At 46.5% G+C, this 25195-nt stretch overlaps 2 protein-coding genes across 8 annotated transcripts in view; one reads left to right on the top strand and one right to left on the bottom strand.

The window, feature by feature from the left end:
* Nucleotides 1-24: 24 nt before the first annotated feature.
* On the bottom strand, nucleotides 25-3044 carry SSR3 (signal sequence receptor subunit 3). The gene is made up of 5 exons (XM_051626943.1): nucleotides 2844-3044; nucleotides 2215-2341; nucleotides 1707-1805; nucleotides 890-1021; nucleotides 25-473 (listed from the first exon to the last, which is right to left on the bottom strand). The coding sequence occupies exons 1-5, from the start codon at nucleotides 2980-2982 to the stop codon at nucleotides 407-409; spliced, it is 564 nt and encodes a 187-aa protein (XP_051482903.1). The 5' UTR covers nucleotides 2983-3044; the 3' UTR covers nucleotides 25-406.
* Nucleotides 3045-3089: 45 nt separating this feature from the next.
* Nucleotides 3090-25195, top strand: part of TIPARP (TCDD inducible poly(ADP-ribose) polymerase) — a 36596-nt gene continuing 14490 nt past the window's right edge. The window contains exons 1-5 of one of the 7 annotated variants that reach the window (XM_051626935.1): nucleotides 3090-3170; nucleotides 4651-4790; nucleotides 6289-6367; nucleotides 12969-14229; nucleotides 18678-19674. In XM_051626935.1, coding sequence (XP_051482895.1) covers nucleotides 18737-19674 — 938 coding nt within the window. In that variant the 5' untranslated portion in view covers nucleotides 3090-3170; nucleotides 4651-4790; nucleotides 6289-6367; nucleotides 12969-14229; nucleotides 18678-18736. Of the gene's footprint in view, nucleotides 3171-4627; nucleotides 4791-6288; nucleotides 6368-12968; nucleotides 14230-16216; nucleotides 16658-18677; nucleotides 19675-25195 lie in introns of those variants that run through there. The other 6 variants (XM_051626937.1, XM_051626938.1, XM_051626934.1 and 3 more) reach the window with 6 other exon arrangements.

The following is a 25195-nucleotide window of genomic DNA, read 5'->3' as shown; positions in this document are numbered from 1 at the left end:
AATTAATAATGAAAAGACAAGGAATTAAATGACAAAAAAAGCTTCCTTTTTATTAAGACTTGTAAAATTACACTGATAAATGGTGGATTGTCACTTTTGCTGACCAGTAAGGTTGGCTCTTGCAGGTGCTGCTGTGTCCCTTGTGGGACAGTCCCACCCACACCCTGCTGCTGAGGTGACGTTTGGTAACAGCAAAAAAATCAGTGCCTGAGTAACACCATATAAAGCTACCAAAAGTAAATACAATCCACTCATTTTGGATGCCAGCCCTCCCCCCAAAGCCTCAAGCAGCCATGCTATAAAAAAAAAAAAATGGTATTCCTGTTCCACCCTTAAACTCTTGTTTGGCAGTTAAACCCCCCCCCCGAGATACAAATTGGTGGGGATTTTGTTGTTTTTTTTTTCTTTACTTGGATCCTGTAGACAGCAGAGCAATCAGTCCAGATGAAGCACTTATAGAAAGAATATAGTTTCTGTAGGGAGAAGGTTAAGGACATGTACTTGTGAAGGTGCCACTTCCTTTGTATAGAATATTTAGTAGAAGTTTTTTGAAAAACAAGGTTTGAACTGGTCCCCCTCTGTAGGAGTTTTAAAATTTTAACATCATAACCTGAAATGCTGCTTACATCAGAGGCCTTAGCAGGATGCTGAAATGCACTTCACAAGCCAGGCACCCATGAAGTTCAGCCAGTTCTATTAAATTAAATAGTTAATTAGCATATGCAGCCCTCAGCAGCAGCTTAACCAAAAATCAGTGTTTCTAAGCTGAGGTGCTACACTGAGCTGCATGTATCAGAGCAATCTCACAACCCAGGTGACAAATACAGCTACTAATGACAACCAGTAGGAGCAGGACTCCGACTGTTTCAAGCGTGGTGACAAAGGATACACAGTGGGGTTGAAGTTCTTCAGCACAAAAAATGAAGCAATGATGACCAAGACCAGAAAGAGAGTATTGTTGTAGAAGATGGAAAAAGTTGTTGCTTCATAATCTGCAACTTCGTTTTTCTTCCACAGAATTCTAGGAATAAGCAGGACTGTTATTTCAGGCACACTGACATCCTGGCACACCCAGCAGGGGTTGACAGCCACAGTGCAGCAAACCCCCTGGTGCTGCTGTTGTTACAGCCAGCTGCTGAAGGAGAGTGCAGGGAGAACTGCCAGACAACCCATCAGTACAGACAGAGCCCTGCATATACTGTGCACCTGTACCCTTAAGTGAGGCTTGTTTTCCCACCAGGCACATCAAACCCACCCCTTTATAAATAACATTTTGAGTCTGCATGGGTCAGATACCACCAGAGAGCTTGGCAACCAGAAGATATGGCTTTCTGCTCCAAAGAGTTGACAGCTCATGTCCTTGTGTCTTATACATAATGGGCACTGACTCTAGTCCTAGGTGCTTCCTGACACACTCACCAGGCACAGCCTGGATACAGTATGAGCTATACAACTGGAAATCCAACTACTGACAGGAGCCAGAAGCTCCAGGACTCCGAGGTTGCCTTATTGATAACATTTTCTATGTTTGAGACCTTTCATTGGTAACTCACCTCAAAAGGGTGAACAAAGAGCTGACAGAACAGCTTCTACTCACCAGAATCCAGAAAAAAACCCACTGGCCAAGCAACAGTCCCTAATATCCTATCTAGAGCCTTAAAGATACCAGGCAGTATTACAGGAAGGGAGAGAAAGAAGAGGATTACCTTTCATCCTTCTCCTTACGAGACATCTTCCTGTTGTCTGCCTCGGACAGCTTGCGAGTCACTTCTTTGGAAACAGCATCCTCCCTTTTCTGGGCTACTCTGTAAGAAACACCATTGATGGCAAAGGTGAAAAACGAAAAGAAAAACCCAACCCTGGGATTAGAAGATGTTGTATTTGCAGTGAAGAATAAAACTTTGCCAAGACACTGAATGGTTTTCCCAAGTCAAGAGGAAAACAAGAAATAAATTACTAAAAATATTAGTCTAATACAGTTCACAGCAACATCCACTGGGAATAAAGGCAGTTTTGCTATTTCGTCCCACTCTTAGCTGACAAGACTAGTCTGTTTCATCACTACAAGGGAAATGACAGCAACCAATGAGCAGACACTTCCACGTGTAACAGGTTTTGGAGCAACACTTCAGACCTTCTTATTAATAAAAAGGTGTGAATGTTTTATTACACAGTTTAACAATAAATCCTACTTCAAATGGCCACCGAACTTACTTGTGTTTGAGAACAAACTTGACATTCTTATAGGCAAAAGCTACGAGGTAGGTGCTGATGAGGGTCATCACGCTGTACAGGACCGCGGACTGGACAAGATCCATGTGCCAGATCCTCCAGTAGAGCCCTCAGAGGAAGAAAATAAAGGAAAAGATGACACTTCGAGCAGTTTCTCCGAAGAAAACCCCGTCCCCGCAGCAGCCCCGCACAGCCCCCGGGCCGAGGCGCGGCCCCGCGGCGACACGTCAGGGCAGCGCCCGCGCCGCCGCCATCTTGCCCCGCGCGGAACGGCCGCCCGGGCCCGGCCCGGACACCCCGCCCGGCACCGGGCCCGGCCCGGACACCCCGCCCGGCACCGCGGCGCCGGGAGCCCCAGCGGCCCGGGGAGACCCCGCTCCCGCCAGCGCCCGTCGCGCCCCTCGGGCTCTTTCCGCCCCCTCAAGAGCCTCCATCCCCCCTCAGGACCCGCCATCCCCCCTCAGGAGCCGCCATCCCCCTCAGGAGCCTCCGTTCCCCCCTCAGGAGCCGCCATCCCCCTCACGGACCCGCCATCCCCCTCAGGAGCCGCCATCCCCCTCAGGAGCCGCCATCCCCCTCAGGACCACCCCCCCCCCGTCCCCGCCGCTCACAGATGGGGATGGCGGAGACGATGAAGGCGTTGCCGAAGAAGAGCGCGGTGGACTTGGCGGAGAGGTTGCGGCTGAAGTCCTGCAGCAGCAGATCCTCCTCCGACTGCTGCCGCCCGCCGGGGCCGCCCTTGGGAGCCATGCCGGCCGCGGGCAGGGCTGGTGCGGGGCAGGGTGCGGGGCAGGGTGCGGGGCAGGACTGCTGCCGGGTCAGCGCGGGGCGGGCCGGGCCCCGCTTCCCGCCCGCGGGGCGGAGCCGCTCCCGGCGGCTGCCCGGCCGCTGCGGCCGGTGGTGCCCGAGCAGCGGAGCGGAGCGGCGGGATGAGGCCCGTGAGTACCGGGGGACACCGCGGGCCGCCCGCCCCGGGGCGGAGGGAGGGAGGGAGGGAGGGAGGGAGGGAGCAGCGCCGGGCCCGGCGTGCTCCCCGGGGGCTGTGCGGGCCGGGCAGCAGCCCTGCTGCAGCTCCCGCGGCTCCGGCGCGGGGCCGCGTGCGATGGTTTTGCTGGCCCAGGCTGCCCGGGGAAGCTGTGGCTGCCCCATCCCTGGCAGTGTTGAAGGGCAGGTTGGATGGGGCTTGGAGCAGCCTGGGCTGGTGGGAGGTGTCCCTGCCCATGCAGGGGGGGTGGCACTGGATGGTCCTTAAAGCCCCTTCCAACCCAAACCAGTCTGTGATTCTGTGTTCAAAATTGCTTTAACTCCTAGAAACTCCTGAGCCAGCAATGTGCCCTTGTGGCCAAGAAGGCCAACGGCATCCTGGGGTGCATTAGAAAGGGTGTGGTTAGTAGGTCAAGAGAGGTTCTCCTACCTCTTTATTCTGCCTTGGTGAGGCCGCACCTGGAGTATTGTGTCCAGTTCTGGGCCCCTCAGTTCAAGAAGGACAGGGAACTGCTTGAGAGAGTCCAGCGCAGAGCCACAAAGATGATTAAGGGAGTAGAACATCTCCCTTATGAGGAAAGGCTGAGGGAGCTGGGTCTCTTCAGGTTGGAGAAAAGGAGACTGAGGGGTGACCTCATTAATGTTTACAAATACGTAAGGGGTGAGTGTCAGGGAGATGGAGTTAGGCTTTTCTCAGTGATGACCAGTGATAGGACAAGGGGTAATGGGTGGAAATTGGAGCATAGGAGGTTCAAGGTGAATATACGAAAAAATTTTTTTACTGTGAGAGTGACACAGCACTGGAACAGGCTGCCCAGGGAGGTTGTGGAGTCTCCTTCACTGGAGACATTCAAAACCCACCTGGATGCGTTCTTGTGTGATGTGCTCTAGGTGACCCTGCTCTGGCAGGGGGGGTTGGACTAGATGATCTTTCGAGGTCCCTTCCAACCCCTATGATTCTATGATTCTATGATTCTATTAAATGTTCTCTAAAGACCTCCCCCCCACCCGCACACCTCCCCGCTTGGGGAGCCACAGACATCGGTCCTCATTCTCGTCTCCTGGGACAGCACCTCGTTACGTTCATAAACATTTTTTTTGAGGAAACTGTGTAACAAAATGTGTTGCCTTTTAAAAATGTGATTAAAATTATCCTTTCCACTTATTTCCCCCCAGTTATCAATATTCTTTAGTTGCAAGAAGAGACATGGGGTGCAGACAGTGAGGAAACACTAGCTGGAAATGAAGTTATATGATCAAAAATGATAATCTGTTATGATAGAGATTAATAAAACATTCAAGTGCAGCAAGGCTCTGCCTTTTGACCTTGTAAGACATTTTTCAGACCCAGTGGAGAGTGGATTTTCCTGATTCAGAGAGTATTGAATATAGTGCAGTAGCAGGAGGGTATCTCTAATGCTGTATTGCCTGCAGGCAGCCATGGGAGCTCTGCTGCTGCTGGAGGGACTGTCCTCGTGGCTTGGAAATGCCCCTGCAGAGCCTGCCAGGCTGGGCTGGCCAACACATCAGCCCATCAGATGAAGTGCAGGGCTCTGAGTACCAGCAGAAGCACTGTGAGTACTGGTCAGTGTGGACAGGAGCTGGGCGTGCAGCCCTGCCCCTCACCCACCCCCTGCTGCTCATCACAGGGGCAGTGGTCAGTGTGTCTCTCCCTGGAGCTCCAGAGAAATATCACATGTGGATACCTCTTCCTTCTCATGTCTCTGTTCCTCATCCTCTGCATCCCTGGGTTATGTTAATATGTTCTGAAATGGCTTGAGCTCTTTCTGAGCTTCCACTGGCGGGAAATGCTGCTTGCCTGTTTTGATGGCATTCTGAAACCTGTCCTGAGGGTGGCAGTCCAACAGGAGGGGAGGTCGGCCTTGGTGTCTTTGTAAAACATGTTCAAACTAATTGAGGAGTAGGTAACATCACTATGTGACCCCTGTTACCAATCAAATAATCCTCTTATCAAAGAACATTGTTAGATCTGCATAAAGTAGTTGAAAACTGTGGGAAAGGTGAAGTTTAGGATTGTTTCAAGATTCAGATGTAATTGTTGGCTCTGATCTTGCACAGATTTCTTCCTTCTGCTCATCTGGGTAAACCTGTGTTGTGGTGGAGTGCACCTAAGCCTGACTTTTTGTTCTCAGCTTGGGTTCACATGGGAAGGATGCTGCTGTTCTGGAGCAAAGTCTGCCTGGTGACCATCTGTCTCTTGGTTAACATTTGACATTGCTTTAGGCAGTGAAATCCTGGAAGATTTTCTCAAAAAAACCAAAGGAGCACTTTGCTTTTTTAAAAATCCTGGCACTGTCAAACTGAAGCTTTAAGCACAGCCCTGCATGCAAGGGAACTGTCACCAAAGCCTCATCCTCACTTGAAGTATGTCATAGTGCTTCCCCAAAAGTAAACTGGGCAACCAAATCCTGTCAGAACAATTCAAGTTTTTAAGTGCCTGCATCTGCATTGCAGTGACTACATCTTGACTAAATCCTCATTCAGAAGCCACTGGGAACATGGGGCATCAGAATCAGGGGAACAATGTCTCCCTGACCCCAAAGCAAAAGTTCTCCTGATAATAGAAATGTTAATGCTGTTGTCTTTGTAACTTATGAAGTACGTTTCTTAACAAATTAATTCGTGAAACACAGAAGCAGTGATAAATATTCTGGAAATACACAGATAGTCTTTGCTGCTCTCTCTTTTTCTGTAAACCTCTAAGCTAGGCCATTCTGAACATTTTAAATGAGGGCAATGACATTTCCCAGCAGGATTGATTTTGTCTATTTTTTGCTTCCACTCCTTTGTGTGAAGTATAGACTCCAAAGCACATTTGTGTTGGATTGAAAAGTAAAATCTCCAAAGCAGGTGACTAACAGTAAATAAATCCTTTAGCAAATGTTTCATCTTCTGTGCTCATATGAATCTTAGCATCCCAAGGTCTAAGAATGGTTTTCATTAATACAACTATCTTACAAAAAAACGCCAGAAAACTGTAATGAGTGTATTACTTATTGCTAGGTGGTATTTTTTTTTCAGTTGGTGAATTTGTGCCATCTCTTCCTTTAGGTGTCAAAACCTGTGAAGAATCCCTAATGTGCAGAAGGGGAAATTCCTTTAAGACAGCACAGGCAGGGAGCAACCTCAGGTGGGTGAAGAACAGAAGCAGAAAGCTGCTGTGGTGGCTGTTGTGTCACCAGGAGGAGGTGCCCTAGGCCTGAGGAACCTCTGCAGCTCCAGTGACCAACAGCAGTGCAGTGATACAGGTGGTTCTGGCCCCATAATGGTTCCTTTCTCCTCCATGTCTCCAGCAGGTCACTGCTGGGTCTTTCCGTGTTGCCTACAGGGCCCTTTCTGTCGGGCTCTGATTACACTTGCCCAGCTCTGCCTACTTAAACCCTTGAGAACATACAGAGGTTGTTTCTGTGAGTAAGACTTCACTGCATTGAAAATTGGGTATTGCTTTGAGCTGTGATTCTTTCTGGTCATAGCTCTGCTGAAAAGATCACAGGCTCTTACAGCCTGCTGGTTTATACAGTCTTTGTAATCAAATTCAAAGGCTCTTGATAACTGTTTTTCAGCTTGCAAAACCTGTGGAAAAAACTTCCTTGAGATGAATATGTGTGAACACACCAAATAGGCCATTTTTGCTGTCATCTAGTGTTAATATTAGGAATCCCAGTATTTCTTATTGCTAAGTGAATGGCTCTGTTGTTAGTTACCATGGTATCTGACATCTTGTTTAACAGAAGAATGCTCAAAACCCCTCAGACAGAAAGGTGTCTTTTTCAGGATAGTGATCACTGTCACATTTCAACAGTAATGGTTGTATCAGAAAAAAATACTGACTGGTAAGAATCCTCTCCAAGTCCCACAGAAAATAATCATTGTGATTCAAATACATGTCACCCCAGTGGTGGTTGCAGCTGATCTCTGTGGTGTTGTACAATTACGTTCATCAGAGTAATGTAGAACATTGTGTGCTGTGTGGAATTGCACTGCACACCCTTCATATCTCTGTAACAAAACAAGTGTTCTCAACATGTTCTTTGAGACACTCTCTCTGTTCTTTGCTTTTGTAACATTAGTTCCTCAAAGTAAATCTTCAGAGATACATTTACAAGAGACGTGATACTCTAAAACTGTTTATTTCAGCTGGTTATTGAGTGTAAGACAGCAGTGAGTCCAGCTGTCTTTCAGGAAAAGGAGAATCTTGTTTCTTTGATGTTGTCTCCAGAGGTTTGCACGTGTGTTTTTCAGCAGTACCAGGGGTGTATATATTGTGTTATGCTTGGGGGTGTGTATGTTTTCCTAAGTTAGTCTGAAAAAGGATCATGTGCCTTTGGCCTTGTGTCAGTGTTTACTCTGGATTTGATGTTTTACTGTGGAGTTGAAGTGTCTGTGCAGTCTCTTGCATCTTTTTCCCTTCATTAGCTGTTTGCTAGAACTGTGTGGATTTTAGTTTAAATCCCACCACAGCCAGAAGAATCATCTCACTTGTATGAAAATACCTTTTAATTTTCCGTGTGCAACTGCATGGTGAACCTATACCCAAAGGTAAAGCATAAACTTGGCTGACCCTGCAGCCATTAATTTTGCTGCCTACTTACCAAGCACTCTCTTTTTGTTTGCTTCTCTAAAAGTGTTTTTGTTAAACACAGAAACAACATCTATTATTTGCTTTCGGTAACCATTTCACTGCCGTGTCCCTCAGGAGTGATCACTTCCCTTTTGCACTTGTTTGATTGCTCTACCTGAACCATTTCACTTCACATATGTGGGAGACCTCTGTCCACTCTGAAATTGAGAATGTTTCCTGGTAGTCTATACACAGCCTAAAATGTTTGTGACTGAGACTTGATCTTGCAGCTGTCTGCTGCAGTTCTCAGGGGAAATTGTCTGTGATCCTCACTCTGGCTAGAAGAAGTCTGGACAGATTTCTTTCCATGTTTTCTCTTACACCTCCCCAGCACTTGTTAATTGGGAAATAAATTCTAGAGTTCTGAATACTGCTAGGTGTTCACATTCACATACATTCGATATAACTTTCTCAATGACATTAGTTCTAGAGCCAGTGGACTAAATGATGTCCAAGAATTAAATTAGAGCAGAGTGAAAGCTTCACTATAGTTAAGACTGAAAAACCTCTCTTTGTTCAGAATTGCACTCTTCTAATACTCCGAAATCCCCGTGTTCTCTTGGATGTGTTGAAATGTATCATGCAGTAAGGGATTAGTGTTCTGAGTTTTGGATCAGCTGCTAGGGCATTGTTGAAATACAAAAGAAAAGCCTTTGAATAAACATGCATGACACTCATAAATGGAGCAGCTTCTGCTGCTTTGTGTGGACTAGGGGAATGAGAAGCTTTCCAGTTCTTCTCTGTGTGCTGTGTTGGTGGTTTTCTTCTTCATTTTGTGTGCTCAAGACATAATCTGGCTGCATGATGTTTCAGACAAATCAGCTCTTCAGTGTGGTTTAGAGTGTGGCCTCCAGAAGAACCCAGCTGGAGGGGCAGTCACCAGCACTTTGCCAGGGCTGTTGCTTCATGAGATTTTCTCTTTTACCTTCTGGGAACACTGCACTGAAATAATGGATTGCTGTGCTCACCTTTACTTTGTAAAAGCTGGGACTGGCTGGTTTTCTGTGACACTTGCTATATCTGAAGGGAGCTCAGTGTAGCATATGTGACCCATTTTTTTATGTCTTGAAATGATCTCAACTGCTCCAGTTTCCTCCTTTAGCATTTTTGAAGTTTTGGTTGATAGGTTCTTCTGCACGTAGCCTAAAGTAATGAAGTAATGTCTGTAAAGAGATCATCAGGGGGCTGGCTTGCTCAGCATGTACCCCATATAGAGAGCATAGCACTGACCACACTTTTGAAAAGCAGTAACACAAGCAGTATTTGGGAAATAACTGAACTCTTCCAGTAAGGATCAACCTAATATTTGAGATTTGGGGCATCTGCTTCTCAAACATCAAGGTCTAGTTCCCAGCTTGCTTTGATATCTGCAGGTGTGTCCCACAGATAATTCAAATAAAAGCAGGAAAAGACAACATTACAGTGTTATTTTATGTTTGTGCATACCCTACACTTTTCATTCTGGTCAAGGACAAATCATGCTAGTTTGGGTGCTGTGGAGGTTTGTGCAGCCTGATGCTGCACGGGTGTGCTGTCCAGCCAGGTGTGCTCTCAGGGTGGCAGTCAAGCTGTGTGTTGTGTGGAGGCCACTGGGGAACTGTAACTGTCACCTGCTCCAGAGGACTCTTCCAGACATGCAGCTCTGGGTTACCACCTAACAGAGGTGCTCTAGGCTTGCTTAGAGGTCACACGGTCCTTTTGTGATATGGTGGAGAAACACAGGGTGAAAGTGAGCTTGGGAGTTCTGTCATTAATGCTTTGGCACCAGGGAACTGCAGAAGTTGATGGAATGAGCCTTTGATGGAAGCAGACCTACCCAACTGTGTTTTGTGTGTGGAGGGCAGTTGGTAGAAGGAGCTAAGGGTGTGACTTGAGGACTTGAAAAGAAACACTGGTGCAGGGCCCAGGTTTGTTGCTGCCTGTGATTATATGTTTAGGTACAGAGGACACCAGGCAATCAGAAACAATCATTTAGATGTGGGACAGTCAGCTTGTGTCTGTTCCAGCAAGCAGATGATAAGCAGTTCATGCAGTCCCCACACTGGGGACACATCAGGTGATCAGCGCTGGGATTATGCCAGTCCCGTTCAGCAGTCTGAATCCCAGTTAGTGGGAGGAAGTCAGCCAGATGGGATTGCTGAGGCTGAAATGTGTGTCACCCTGGCACCCACCCACCTGCTACTGCTCCATCCTTTAGCAGTGCAGGAGGATCTTGTGGTGGTTGGTGTCACTTTCTACCTGTGAGTTATCCCTGGCATTTCCCATTCCTGCAGCCTTGAGCTCAGCAAAACTCTTCTGGATCTCAGCCTCAGGAAAGCTTTAGCCTGTGCTGTGCAATCAGAAGAGCTGACCAGCTGTGTGCTGATGGCTCCTAAAATGCTAATATCTAAAGTAAGAAAGATGAACTAGAAACTGAAGTATCATGTGAATAATGTTTAGAGTGAATAAAAGGGAATTTGTGACCCCTTCCTCTTCTGACTGGTTATTTGTCATCGTGTCTAGCACAGGCACATCACAAACATTTGAACTCATCATGGTAGTGCCCTTTTCTGTGTAATGGTCTGTACAGAATGAAGTGCATAGGAAGTACATGTCCAGCCAACTTCAGAACTGTAGGTAACAGGCAAGCTCAGACACAGTTAATAAAATTCAGGAGGTTAGAGGAGATGTGATTAGTACTAATCCTGGGGATTCCGCGAGAGTCAGGGGGGGAGCAGCAGTGCTAGCACTGAGAAGAACATCACTTCCAGGCTGGGACAGAAAGCTGTCACAGGGTATCTGTTCTGAGGCAGCAAGGTCCAGGTATGTGCAGGTGTGCTCTGCAGCAGCAGCCTTGGGTTCAGGGAGTCTGGTGTGGAGCTAGACCTGGACAGGAGCCAGGCTAACTATGGACAGCCACCCACGTGTCTGCAGCAGTCTAGTTCTTCTCCAGGCTGGATCTACTGTGTTCCAGAATCACTAGCGTTTTAGAATTAACCTTCAAAAAGACTCAGAAGTTGCCTGGAATTCTATCAATCAGTTTGCTCGTTTGAGTTGAGGATGCACGGCAGCAGTTGCCTTTGCCTGCACTAAACCTACGCGGCTTGTCCTGATGTAAGGGACTTCCACAAGAGGGTGCACCAGTTCAACAAAATCCTCGGTGAACCAGGCGTCCCAGATGTGGGCCTGTCGCTGTATGTATGAACTCATGCATCTACATCAGCTTCAAAACTGGATGGATGTCTTAATCAGTTTAATGTCCCAGAGCGTCTCTCTGGTCTGTAGCAGGTACAGGAATGGGTACCTGGTGCTCGTTAGACTTCAGCAAATCAGGAAGGTAATTTTTGAAACCACAAAAGCACAGATCTCCCACTCAGTGCCCCCCAGCAAAGTAGGATCCCAGCTTCTTTTCTAGGCCCTGGTATGAAGCATTTACCACTCCCTACAGGTCCTTTTTCCTGACCTGAAGTTCTGTGTACCAGCCTGGCCAAGTTTTGGGCAATGTTGAGCATTTCCAGTGGAGGGAGACTTTAATTAATGGAAAATTTCATCTCAGCATGTTGAAGAGAGTTTAAATCGTCTTCAGGACAGACCCAAGTGGGATGTAGCCCAGCAGGTGTCACTCCAGAAAAAGTAAATGGAATGCAGGTGTTGGATAAACCTCTGCTGCCCTCCCCACTGACTTGTTGCTTGGACATGGGTCATTTTGTATTTTTGCTTAATTGTTATAGCAGACAATTAACGTTAAGGAAATATTAAAGTAATTATATTGCATAATCATGGCAATATTTTTTAAAAGCCTGGAACTGTACTACTGAAGTTACTCTTGTCCTACTGAAGTGACCTGCATTCTCCTCAATTTGCTGTACAGTGAGGTAGATTATTTTAGATATACCGTGTATAAGCACATGGGGAACAGCAGCACTGGGATTCCTCACAAGAGGAATTTTTTTATGCCACTGAAGACCACCAAGAACAGTGTTACATGTATCTCAGAATAAGTGAACTTCCAACCCATAGAAGCTTTCTGTAAGCACGAGTTACAGTCAGGCAACTGCTGAGTTGAGTAGCAAGAACTTCGAATGATACCAGTGCTTTTGTGATTATCATACTAGCAATTAAAAGGATTATCTTGCTATCAATGAAGTCTTGCAGCACTGACGGTTTTGCAGGATGACCTCAAACCACTTTTTCTGGGAAGGCTGCCTTAGATACTGTGGAAGGGTGTGTGCCACACAACATCCTGCCTTTTCAGTCCTTTCAGTGTTCACCTGCCCCGTAATTGGGAAAACAAAAGATGCAAGCGTGTTAAAAGTTATGGACAATTGGCTGAACTAGATAGTGCAGTTCAGAGTGATACCCTGAAGGCAGGAGAGTATTTTTAGCTTCATTAACTTATTTTCCTGGTTACAAAGAATCAGGAGAAAAAGGTTTTAGAACATGTTGGTCTATGTACTGCATTGGTTTTGCTCCCCAAAATGTCAACCCACAGCATCTCAAAAACTGCAGGGACTCTTCACCTTTAATGAGAGGGCTTCCCCACACCCACTGCTGGCCACCAGTGTTTTTCCCTCTGATTTGTTGGCAAATGATCTTTCACCATAGCTCAGTTTTACCTTTATGGAACGAGAACCATTGCTTTTTCTCCATGTGTTACTGCAAGTGGGCACATCTAGCATCACCATGGCCCTTTTTTAAAATACTTTTCTTCAGGAACCTTTAACTTCCTTTTGAGAAGTAACTTGACAGTAGTTTCTCATTGTTTCTGCCACACCACAATGTGTACCTTAAAGGGAGTGCTCCATTAGAGCAGCTCAACAAAGACTGTGAAGAGGCAGTTTGCAAGGAGGAGGCATCCTGAGAACATGTGAAATACAGCTGTGGAAAAGGTTAGACTTTGATTTCTGGGTGTCTACTAATTGATTTATACTGGAACCTTCTCACTGTTGCCTAATTTTAAAGTGGTGACATATACCACTCTTAAACTTGTTGGGAGGGGAGAAGTTGTGAGATTGTGAAGTCTTAACAGCTTTATTTTCTGCTGGATTGTCTGGCAGAAATACAGTCAGCTAAAAGAAGAGCTTGTGGCAGTGACTGTTCCTCTCCATTTTCCTTCTTGCTGAAAATGCAGAGAGCAAGACAGACTTGGGATGCAGTGGCTTCAGAGGGACTGAGAAGATGCAGCACACCTTTTGTGTGCCACCTTGGCACCCAATTTCTCACCAACATTTCTTGACATCACATCATATAAAACATCAGAAAAGGACAGTTGACCTTCCTGTAATGGATGGGGCATGTTTCCAGAAGTTAAGAAGGTTCTTTGTGCCACTATTGAGGTAAAATCACAGAATCACAGAATTTTATTATTTGGAAGGGACCTTAGAGATAACCTAGTCCCAACTCCCCTGCATGGACAGGGACACCTCCCACTAGAACAGGCTGCTCCAAGCCCCATCCAACCTGCCCTTCAACACCTCCAGGGATGGAGCTCCCACAGCATCTCTGGGCAGCCTGTTCCAGTGTCTCACCACCCTTACACTGAAGAATTTACACCTGATCTCTAACCTGAATCTCTCTTCTTTCAGCTTAAAACCATTACCCCTCATCCTCTCACTGCAAGCCCCTATAAAAAGCCCCTCCCCAGCTTCCTGCAGGCCCCCTTCAGGTACTGGAAGGCTGTTAGGAGGTCCCGCTCAGAGCCTTCTCTTCCTCAGGCTGAACAACCCCAGCTCCCTCAGCCTGTCCTCACCACAGAGCTGCTCCCGCCTTTGGATCATTTTTGTGGCCCTTCTCTGGACACATTCCAACAGGTCCACATCTTTCTTGTGTTGGGGGCTCCAGAGCTGGATGCAGTATTCTAGGTGAGGTCTCACCAGGGCAGAGCAGAGGGGCAGAATCACCTGTCTTGATCTGCTGGCTACACTTCTTTTGTTACAGCCCAGGATGGAGTTGGCCTTCTGGCCTGCAACTGCACATTGGTGGCTCATGTCCAGCTTTTGATCCATTAGGATCCCCAGGTCCTTTTCCACAGGGCTGCTCTCAAGGGTGACCTCCCCCAGCCTGTATTCATATCTTGGGTTACCTTGGCCCAAGTGCAGGACTCTGCACTTGGCTTTGTTGAACCTCATGAGGTTCACCTGGGCCCACTTCTCTAGCTTGTCCAGGTCCCTCTGGATGGCATCCCATCCCTCTGGCATATTGACTGCACCACCCAGCTTGGTGTCATCAGCAAACTTGCTGAGGGTGCTCTCACTGCCACTGTCAATATCGCTAATGAAGATATTAAACAACATTTTGTTTCTGTCACCAGGAAAAAATGTGTTGGAGCCTGAGAACTTCTTTTTGCAGCACGAACATTTAAGTCATAGACATTTATCTTCTTTCATCAGCAAGTAAGTGAAGTGTGCATACTGATTATTCCATTATTTGCAAGTCAGAATTGTAAATTGCTGCATTCACTCTGATGCAGTTTACCATCTGAAAGAAATAATTAAAGCTTTCTTTCTCTTGCTGAAGATTTAAATGTGTATTTAAAAATGAGATCATACTTTCATGGTGGTCATAGTTTCTTTATATACTTGTGTGGGGAAGCCTCAGAAATGGGTGTATGATCTGCTGGTCTGCCATGATGTATTTCCTTTAATTATACATTTCTTTTGAGAAAGATGGTTATTCCAGGCCTCCGTCTTCCCTCGGTTCCATCCTTACAATCCCACTGCCGTGGGAGTTGTGCCTACCTCAGTGTGTAGCTCAGCCATATGTGCTCCTTATTTATATCTTTTGCATGAAATAAGCTCTTCCAAACAGATCATTTCTGTTCTGGTAGCAGCAGATAAGAGTGTACACAGCTCTTTCTCACCAAATGAGGATGTGACACATTGCCAGTCACTGTGCTTGGTAAAGCTCTTGCTGAATCCAGACAGTGCAAGGCGGTGCCTGTCTGATGCTTCAGACACTCAAGGGTTCAATTAATTTACAGAGGATAATTTGTTTTCAACTCCTGTTGATATGGATGCCTTATTTACTCAGCCTGTATTGTGTCATTCTCTAGTAAGTCAGCTCTAACTGCATGAAGCTCAACTTTTGTAATTTGCGTGCAGAAATGGCACATTCTCCCTGCATTATAAACACAGCTGTGCAGCATTTTCAAAGCACACTTAAGATGTGCCATCCTAAAATGACAGTTTCTTTCCAGATGCCTGTATTTTCTGTACATGTAATCACTGAGCACGAGGAATTAAAGACTGGCTTTATTCAAAACCAAAACTGTAATGCACGTAATAAGTGTTTTAGCTTCTGAAGTTATTTACTTCTCTGCAAGTTATCTGGCCAAGTTAGCAATGCAGATGCCCTTAATTCTGGTGATGTGGAATCCGTGTGAATTGATGGCCAGGTCCTGTGGCCACGTCCTGCAGCACAGCAGTGTGTGATTCACCAGGGAGGCATCCAGGCTGTCAGGGCAGCAGCTGATGCTCCCACCCCACCGTGCTCCCTCACACGCACAGCCTGCAGCCAAGTGACAGCATGGCCCTGGCAGCCGACACAGAAGTTAACTATGCTCCTAACGAATTCCACCTATAAAATATGCCATGTCGATAAACAGGAACTCACTGTAACTCATTATATTTGCTGCACTTGATGCTTTGTTTCAGTCCCAGAAAAGGCCCGAATCCTGGCAGCCTCATGCGAGCAGGGGCCGAGCTCACACCGTGCAGCTACAGAACGTGAGTCACGGTGACTCTGTTCCAGGATGGGCTTCTGCTTTCCTTCTTCGTCATTAATTAGTGTTCTTTGAGTAACTTACTGTGAAATTCGGTGCCGTTTGGAAGCGGAGGGAGTGCTATCTTTGGCTTTCGTGAGGACTCTTCATTCCAGCGCTGCGTGTCCGGGCGGGGGGAGCGCTCGGTGCGGGCGTGCGAGCGAGCCCCCGCACACACACACCGCACACACACACCGCACACACACACCCGCACAGCCCTCAGAACTCCTCCTTGCAGCCAGCCAGGGGGCTCGCCAGGTTCACAGCGGGGAAAGGAAATGCTTAACGCGTGGTAAATCAAACGTTACATGGATTCCTTCTGCCTTCGCTGTCGGGAACGACCCGGGCACCGCGCGGCCGGTTTCCGCCGGTGTCCCTGGTCAGGGGCGGGTGTAGCAGGGGGGTCTTTACCGACACGCGAAAGGACACGAGTCGCTGTCGCGCGTGGGGACAGGGCGTGATCCAGCCTGGCCGGCTTTGTCTCTCTCTTCACGGCCGGGCCCCGGTGGGCCGGGCGCGGGGCAGGCTGCGGGGCGGGGCGGGGCGGGGAGGCTGCTGCGCTCCTGGGAGCTCCTCCCCGGGCTGAGCGGCTCCCGCCGAGCGCTCCGGGGGAAGCGATATTTAAAACAGCGACGGGAAGATGTGAAGGAGCAGAGGGAGCTGCGGGGCGGGATGTGCGGTGTGTCAGGCAGCGCTGGGCGGCCCTGAGCCCCGCAGCCGCTCCCCGCAGCGCCGGGCTGGGCTCCCCGCAGCGCCGGGCTGGGCTCCCCGCAGCGCCGGGCTGGGCTCCCCGCAGCGCCGGGCTGGGCTCCCCGCCGCCTCCCCCGCTCCCTCCCGTCTCTTGGGAACCCCGAAGGCAACCGGAGGAGCAGCCCGGGAGCTGCGAGCCGTGGGGCCGGCGCTCCTGCAGCTCTCAGGTGGAGATACTGGCGTGCGGAAGCCCGGCTGCAGCGCTTGGGTTGGTTGTTTTTTGTTTCCCTCACCAGAAGGCTGGTCTGGTTTTGGAGGTGTCCTGAAATTGGGTCAAAAGGCAGGAATCTCATCGAGGGGAGCACAAGCCGGTAGGTTTCAGCGGGGGCACTCTGCGGAAAGCTGCGAGGCGGTCGGTCTGGCAGGTCCCACTTGCTCGTTTTGTTCTGTGTGGGCTGGTTTGCTTTTATTTTTTTTTTTTTTTAAACTTATTTTAGGGCCACTAGACTTTGTTCCTTCAGCAAAGGAAAAGGGAGGTGTGGTTCACAAGTACTCAGGGACTGAAATCTCCCACCCAGAGACCTTCCTCTGTTGACATATATTGTGCAAATACAGCGTTGCTCTGGGTGATTGTTCATGTTGTTTCTAAATAATAGCGACTGATTCGGGATGTTGAAATGCTGAAGTAGAAATGCCAACAGATCCTGATATTCTTCACTCCCACTGCTTACTATGTGTAGATTTGTTGGCAGATTCAACAGTACGTGGTAAGGGAGTTCTTTAAAAATAGCAGCAAAACTTAAGTGATAACCAAGCAAGCAAAACCAGTATTGAAATAGCATTAAAGACAGGGCTGATGAATGACCAGAAGCCACTTTACTTAGCCCCTCAGCACAGCAGGATTCTTTGAACCCTCCTGCATATCACAGGGGCTGTTAAACCTGGGCACCATGAAGTGAGGCATCCGATTCCTTTCTGAGTTGACGATTCTTAAGCCTTTGAAGTTACTTGAAGGTTTAAAGTACGCTTGGTGGTTTAGAAAGGGACTTGCCTGGTATGTCTGTGGAAGTACAACAGAGATACTCATAATTTTGGAGTTTGAACTGCCTAGCAAATATGCCAACTGTTTTAAATTATTTAAAAAAAAGAAAAAAAAAAGGGAAAGGGAAACTGGAGAGGTTCAACTTTGTTCCTGGCAACCCTGACGTGCTGTTTCCCAGGGTAATACAAAAGCCTTATAAATGAACGTTGCAAATGAACTCGGTGAGAAGTTTTCCACAACAAATTGACAGTAGTAGGAAATTATTGCCAAATTTTGTTTTCTGGGAATTTGTTTTGTCATGAGAAGTTACTTTGCTTGGAATGCGTTTATCCAGGAAGTAATCCTTAATGTGCCCCACTCTAAGCTCTGAGGCTACGTGCGAGGAGATTGAAGAGGGTTTAATTAAATGTAATAAAGTATTCCTGATTAAAAGGTACAGAGCTTGCCTTCTGGTGACGTGCGAGACATAGTATTTATTTGTGCTTTAGAAAAAAAAAAAAAAAATTACTATTTTCCGTCTTGCAAACGAACTGGATTTTTCTCTGCTCCGGAGGGACTCGCAGCCCTTTGTTTCCCTGGCTGCCCGGCTGGAATCGCTGCTGCCAGCCCCGGGAGGGGGAGCGTGTGGGAGCTGGGGGGGCTGCGCATGGACCGGACTGTCACTGTCAGATGCTCGGCAGGAGGAGGAGGGTGTCAGCAACTTAAATTCCTGCCCCTTATAAACCCAAGATGAAATCCCGGCCTCTGCAGAAGGCAGGATGAAGTTTGCGCCTTGTTTGAAGCGAAGCCAGCAGCTCTCTGTCGATGGGCAGGCGTGTGAGGGTGTATGGGGGGAGCTGGATGTGACCGGGATGGGAATGTGTGCGTCTGCCTGTGTCTGCCGGGGGAGGAAATGAGGCATGAATGTTTAAAGTGCGGTGGGAACGTTCAGGGCTGTACGGCTGCTAATGCTTCTGTTCTCAGGTCTGTGTGTGAGGGAGGCATAGAAATGAACAATGCAGTGTTCACTTTTGTGGAATATAATGAACTGAAGTGCTGTTTATTATTAAACACCACCACAAGGAGGAGGACATCAGACCATCCCCCTTTCCTGCTCATCCTCTGGGGACTGTGTGTGCGTGCCTGAGTGTCTCTGAGATTTCATGTGTGAGAAGAGGATGAGTGCGTTTGGGATTAATTAGCCTGAGTTTAGTTGGTTTCATGCTTTACGTGCCTAGGGGCTACCCACAGTCACAGAGAAGGGAGGAGTTTGCTGTTGCTGGCTCGAAATCCTCTCCAGGGGTGATCTTGTTCGTGTCAACCATGAGCAATTAGAGAGATTAACTGTCTTGTTTTCCTTTCTGCCCTAGATTGATTCTTGGGAGGCTCTGGGACATTTGAAAGTGATTTGGAGAGAGCAGTCTGTCTGATGGACACCGAACCAGAGCCAGCGTGTGTGGTGCAGCAGGCTCAGTGCCCAGGAATGAAGTGCCCTCCTGCAGAGGACTTTCCTCCTCAGATAAGACTGTCTGAAAAGATACCACCAGTGAAGCCTTGCTTCAAGAAGAAGCAGCAAGCACAGAAGAGACTGGACACAGAAACTCTCCGGGCTTTGCGGCCAATCTTCACCAGTTTGCTGGGGGCTGGGACCTTGGATAGAGTCTTTGTGCCTCGAGGGCAAGGTGGTGATCATGGTGATTTATGTGAACCTGCTGTGAAAAAGACTCTGGACCTTGGTACTTCTTGCCCCCAACCAGAAAGTAACGTGACTGTGCTGGTGCCAACAGCTCCAGATGTGCAGAGTCAGTTGCCAGTAGCTCATCCTTCTTCTGGGCACCCTGAGCAGGATGTTCAGTCAGGAGAGCAAGGCTTCTCACCAGACACTACTCCTGGAACTGCTTCTGATAATAGTAATGAATCATTCCAGGATCATCTTTTGCACCCAGCTTCTAGTGATGGTGCAGCTTGTCCTTTGTTCCCAGACAAGATTCTGGAAAGCTACACATCTGGCTTATTTCAGGAGAATAGCTGTCCAATGCAATACAGTTTGAACACGAGCAATCAATTGAGTGCTGGGATATTCCAGGATAAAAGTGAAGAAGCTTCTCTTGACCTGGTGTTTGAGCTCTTGAACCAGCTGCAGTATCACACCCATCAGGAAGACGGAATAGAAATCTGTGTGGATTTTCTCCAAGGCACTTGTGTTTATGGCAGTGATTGTCCCAAACATCACACAGTCTTGCCTTATCATTGGCAGGTGAGAAGGACAGCGACCCAGAGTTGGCAGAGTGTAACCAATGATTCCCAGGAGCATCTGGAAAGACTCTACTGCAACCCTGACAATGACAGGATCAAAGTGAAGTACCGGTAGGTAATTGAATTTACTCCCTTACTAGAAAAGCCCTAGGGGCTTAATTGAGCAGTGGTGCAGAAATATAACAGAATGGGCCACATTTGTGCCTTCTTTTGTCTTGATGTTTTGCATAGGAGTGTTTTATGAACCCCGTGATGATGATACCTGCATAATACTGTAACGAGTTTGGCACAACGCTTGTACATGTGTTAAAACTGCTTCTTATCACCTGGCAAGTATTCTTTGGAGGTGAAGGACTTAAAGCATATAGAAATGGAGAGAGCTGACAGACTGTTGTGTAACATTGTTCTTGTTCTTCCTGTTCCTAATTAGTTTTTTCTCCGAATTAGAAAAAGTGGCAGCACAAATGAGCCTTTGAAACAGGAATGATAGAGCAGTTGCTTTCTGTCACTGTAATCCAGATTGACTGCACTCCAAACACAGCTTTCATAATTACATTCTATGCAATTCAAACCAGATAGGTGCTGTTAAGTCCTTTGACTGGAAATTTCATGCAGTTGCTAATGCATGGGGAAGTTTCAGCTGATTCCCTCTGAATAACCTGAGCAATACCTTCAGAAATGCTGCTCATCTATTTCAGTTGTCATGTAAAAATGTTGAAGTATTAATTAGAAGTTATTTATCCATCGTGGTGTTAGTTTCCCTGGTTATGTTACAAATTGAGGCTTGATCCTGCACCCTGAGATCTGGAACTTTTTCAACTTTTATCATGCAGGTTCCATTTTGAAGAGTAGTGGGGAGTGCTGATGTTAGTAAGTCCATCAGATCCCTACAGTCTGTTTTCTGGTGCATGCAGGGTGTAGGCTGTCTTTTTATTTTCTGGAGGAAGCATACAATGCAAATTGCTCCTATCTTGTCTGCCCTGCTGTAACTGTGAGCCTGGTGCAAATCATTTTAGTGACAGCTCAAAGCGACGCTTCCGTGGTGGTGTAATAAAAACTTCCAATTGCCTTTGCCATTTGAGGCCTTGTGGACTTGTTCTCGCTGCCTCCCTTATTCCTTAATGTTTTAGTTTTCATTTACTATGCTGAGATTTCCCATTAGGCACTGGAGACCAAATCTAATACTTAAAGTCAATGTGAGTCTTTACTTTGACCTTACTGGATGCTGGATTAGGCACTAAAACTCAGGCTCCATCAGCCTCTGTGGATTCATCCTCTTTACTGAAGACAGCACCAGAATATGGAGACCCCACACTGCAAATGAAAGTGAAGTAGGAAATAAGAATTCTATGTAACAGGGAATAATTGTACCCTATAGAATTGTCTGGGGAAAAAAATATGCTAGTCTGTGCTGTATGCTACAACGAGAAGCTTCAATTTTTTCCAAGTATTTGAAATTATTTCTGAAAAGAAAACAGCAAATGTAGAAGTAAGACGGGGCCACACAAGGAATTTAAATGTGAGCTCTGTGCAGACAAGCAGTTTTCCTTCTGAAGCCTGTGTCACGGAATCCATCGCTACACACATGATCTCCATCGTCTAAATGATGGAGTTAAGGATGGTTAATTTTAAAAGAAACAATGCTCCCTAATTGCTTAGTCATTTCCAGCCTGTAAAATTGGCTGAATAGCCTTGTCTGCCTTTACACTTACTGTGCAGGTTTCCAGTCTGGTGAGTATTTTGGTCTCTTGGTACACAGAGTTTCTGTCTGTCTGAAACTTCTGGGGTGCGTGTCCCGGCACATGACGCCGGTGGCTCGGGACGTCAGCAGCAGTGGCAGGAAACTGGCTGTGCTGGGCCTGAAGCTGCTGTCCAGGGGCAGGCAGGGTGTGTGAACACAGCTAGACTTCATCTCGCCAAGTCCACCTGGCTACCCAGCCAGTGCCCACGTAGCTGCTTTCTTTGGGTAAAAGTAGTCTACTGGGACTAAAATTATTTTAAGCAGCAGTATTTTCTAACTGAAGTCTCTTTCAACCTGCTAATTCTAGAGCCTGCACTATTCTTCCTTCTCTGATGTGAAGATCTTTGCTTCAGTCAGTGCTGCAAAATCATGCCCCAGTGCAAGGCTGGATGACTGCTGTAAATTTTTAATATCCACTTACCATGGAATGACATACTGGCACGTTCTGTAACTCTTGTATGTGTTTCATCCCTTGGAAAAGCTTCATGTTTGTGGATAAGTGTCAGTGATAATCTAGTTTCCAAGACTAGAGCTTCTGATGTCAAACATTGAATCTGTTACATGCTAAAACTTAAACTTGATGTTGTTTTGAATTAGATCTTGAAGTGGAGGTAGAAGTTTTGCTATGTATTGTCACCAGTTTCTTCTTGCGCAATATCTTGTATCAGAAGAACTTGCTAAACCTTCTGATGTGGTCTGCTGGGACTTGGTGTGACTGTCCATGGAGTTCACTGGTGGTCACTGCAACCTGCCTTCCCTTCTGTTCCGGGGCGATGTTGTGTCTCCTGGCAACAAGATGCAGATAGCAGCGTGCTGAACCTTGCCGAGAGGCGCGCAAACATGCTAGAACAGCTCATCGTTCACATGGTTACCGCATTATTTGGCTAAAGCTATTAATCTCTTGTGGTCAGACTAGCTTTACAGGCCTATCTATACAGATTGCATACAACAAGGAAATGTCTGTTCAGCAGTTTGCATGTCCAAGAAAGGCTGTGCAGAAGCCAGCCTGACAACCAGTGGGTGGTAGTTGTTTATTCTCCTTTGTTTTAAACTCGGTTTATATGGCGTGGTAAGTAATCATTACAGTCTGCATGCATAGTATTGCCATTGTGTGCTGTTCCAAGAAAGCTGGGCTGCTCAAGAAAGTGCTGGGCTATTGGCTCAATTAGAGAATGAGCTCTGAAAGAAAATATTATGTTCTTCAAGAAGCTATTTATATAAATCTTTCTTCATCTCAATATTATTGAGATGAGTAATGTATGATATACATTCAGTTGTTGTGTTTCTCCTAAGGTAATATGATATTAAAGTGGGAGGAGTGGTGAACCTTGTTTAGTTACTTCTTTGTTATATGGCTGCCTCAGATACTTAGTGTAGTTTGGCCTCAAACTGAATATAAAACTTTATCATAAATTGTTTATATTTTTGCTTTCTTAAGTTTATCAACTATTTAGAGACAAATACCAAGCTCTCTAAACAAATAGGGGAGTATGCACTTAAGCAGGCTGAAATAATTCAAAGCACTCAGTTTTCTTCATGCATGTGAGGAGAGGCCCTGGAGAAGTTCCAGCTTGCAGCTAAGTATTTGAGAGGACAATGCCAAGTACTGCTTTCCAGCATGAGAGTACCCAAGCTGGGATATTTTAAGATGCTCTTTAGTAAGGGGAAATACTTGGCTGCAGAACCAACCAGGTTTTCCCCACACACACACCTGTCCAGTCATGCATATGTTTCTTTTCAAAATAAGCAACACCATTACTGATGACACAAGGATTTGTCTAAAACAACTCTGCAGTTCCTGACCCGTCAGTTCCCCCTTTGACTGAAAATTCCACCTGTTCTCTTGGCAAAGAGACATCTCTGTGCCACGGGAACTGCAATGTCTGCTCAACAACGTGTGTCCCGCCGTGTCCCATCTCATGTGAAATGGCACCTTCTCAGAGTTGCTTTGATTTTTTTTATTTTTTTTTTCATTTCTGTAATTCCTGTAAGTTTTGTGAAATGGCTCCTTCTAGCTAGGAGAGAGAGGCCAAAATGAAGTGGAAAAGCAGGTGGCTCTCCAGTGGTACATACTCGACCTGGGAGCACTGATGACTCAGTGTATGTGCATGGTTCTTGGATGAAGTCAGAGTAGATACTGTGTGTTCCCCAATGAGGTTACCCAATGAGGCATATGGGAAGGAAAGGTGAAGACAGAAATAAACGGAAAGGAAACTAGTTTTCCATACTTCTTGTTTGTGGTCATGGGTTAACTTGTTCCTCTGATGCTCTTAGAACATGAATTTAAAATCGCGTAGAGCAGGGTGGAAGCATGTCAGTTGTTCAGGGACTTCTCCGTGTCCTCTGAGCAATTGCAGTTAAATTTAGGAAGTGTCTCTGCTCTGCACTGCTGCCACCGTGCAGGAGATGAGGAGCCAGCTGAAGTGCTCCGTGCCTGGCCATTTCGTGTGTGTTCCCTGAATGTTCAACTTCTCTTAGAACCTTGATAGAAGGAATGCAAGACAGAGACACTAAATAAAAAGCATGGGAAGTGATTTTACAAGTGTTTGCCTTGTGCTTTATAACAGTACTGCTCCAATGAATTTCTGTTTGCTCCACTTTGTCATATAATTTACATATGAAATAAAACTAATTGGCTTCTAGCTATAGGGATCTAGGGAAGTTACAAGTGTTGTGCTGAGCTGCCCTAGCAATCTGCAGTCACTCATGGACCCCTTCTCTTGTTTCACGTCAATAAACAGATTGCACTTTTGGAAACAGCTGTCACCTGGCTTCAGGTTGAGGTCAGTCTGTTCCCTGTGTACTTACGGTCATGAAACAGTCCTTTCTGAAACAAAGATTTGTAATTGGTGCAGCAGATTGCTCAGAAGAGCTGCTCGCAGGGAATCCAGCAGGCACAGCCTGGGAGCCTTGTCTGCCTGCCCGTTTCGGTAAGGATGAGGAACAGAAAGAGTCTGTTACAGTTATTTGCTTAGCAAGAGCAGTGATCGTGAAGTTCCTTCCTGGTTGATACACATATTTGTTGCAATCAGGAGAGATTTGAGCTGAGTACTAATAGCAAAATTTGATACTTGTAGTCAAACATATGAAGGAGTCCTTTTTTGGGAAGCTGTGTGTAGAGGGAGGGACATGAAGCACTGGATGGACTATCCAGAATGGGTGATCACTAGTGACTGTTAGCCTGTATATGATCATCTTATGTAAAACATGGATGGGACTGATGCAGTTTCAGTATTTATTATAAGTTTCAGAGGTATTTTAAGTCCTGGGATTGGACAGAATTATAAAAATATAGAAGCAGGTGTGTCTGTGTAGAGCATTTTTTAAAAATGGGTCTTTAGACTTGGATCATCTAAGTGTTCATAGTGCAGCTTTGTGCCAGTGAATGCCCCTCTTGTGATGTGAAGACCATGTCCTAGATGAGCTCTTCTGCCACTCAGAGCTGTGCTTGGGCTGTCTCCAGAACATCTACCAATATAAAAATTAAAGTTAACAAGCAAAACTCTCTGCAGAACATATCCCCATCCAGTGTGGGTAGGAGACCTTTGAAACCAGCAATCTGTCTCAGTCAAGGACATCCATGTTTATCCTCTATGGCAAATGGAAGATGTAACATGGATTTGAGTTATGGAATATGGTACATGCAGTACTCCCTGGAAGATCTGAATGTGTTTGACCTCCTCATTGCTGCGGATTTTCAGAACTTAAGAGTACTTCACACCAAAGGACCACTTCAACCCAGTACCTGATGTCCAAAAGTGGCTGATAGTGGGCTTTTTTGGAAGAAAACAAACATACTTCTCAGTGCAGTTCCTTATCTTCCAGCAGTCATGCCTCAATGCCTTCCTGATCCAGAGATGGTAGCTGTGTCTGAGAGCCTGGTGGATTTTT

This window comes from Apus apus, chromosome 8, assembly GCF_020740795.1.
Source record: "Apus apus isolate bApuApu2 chromosome 8, bApuApu2.pri.cur, whole genome shotgun sequence".
NCBI classification, from domain to species: Eukaryota; Metazoa; Chordata; class Aves; order Apodiformes; family Apodidae; genus Apus; species Apus apus.
Note: the sequence above shows the minus strand (reverse complement) of the source record. Positions and strands in the feature narration are given on the sequence as shown.

Excerpts from the sequence above, each read along its gene's own strand:
- SSR3 (XM_051626943.1), bottom strand. The coding sequence starts at position 2,982 with ATGGCTCCCAAGGGCGGCCCCGGCGGGCGGCAGCAGTCGGAGGAGGAT. Across the intron at positions 2,342-2,843 it reads CGTCTCCGCCATCCCCATCT|GGCTCTACTGGAGGATCTGG; the intron begins GTGAGCGGCGGG and ends TCTTCCTCTGAG. Across the intron at positions 1,806-2,214 it reads AAGTTTGTTCTCAAACACAA|AGTAGCCCAGAAAAGGGAGG; the intron begins GTAAGTTCGGTG and ends TGTTTCTTACAG.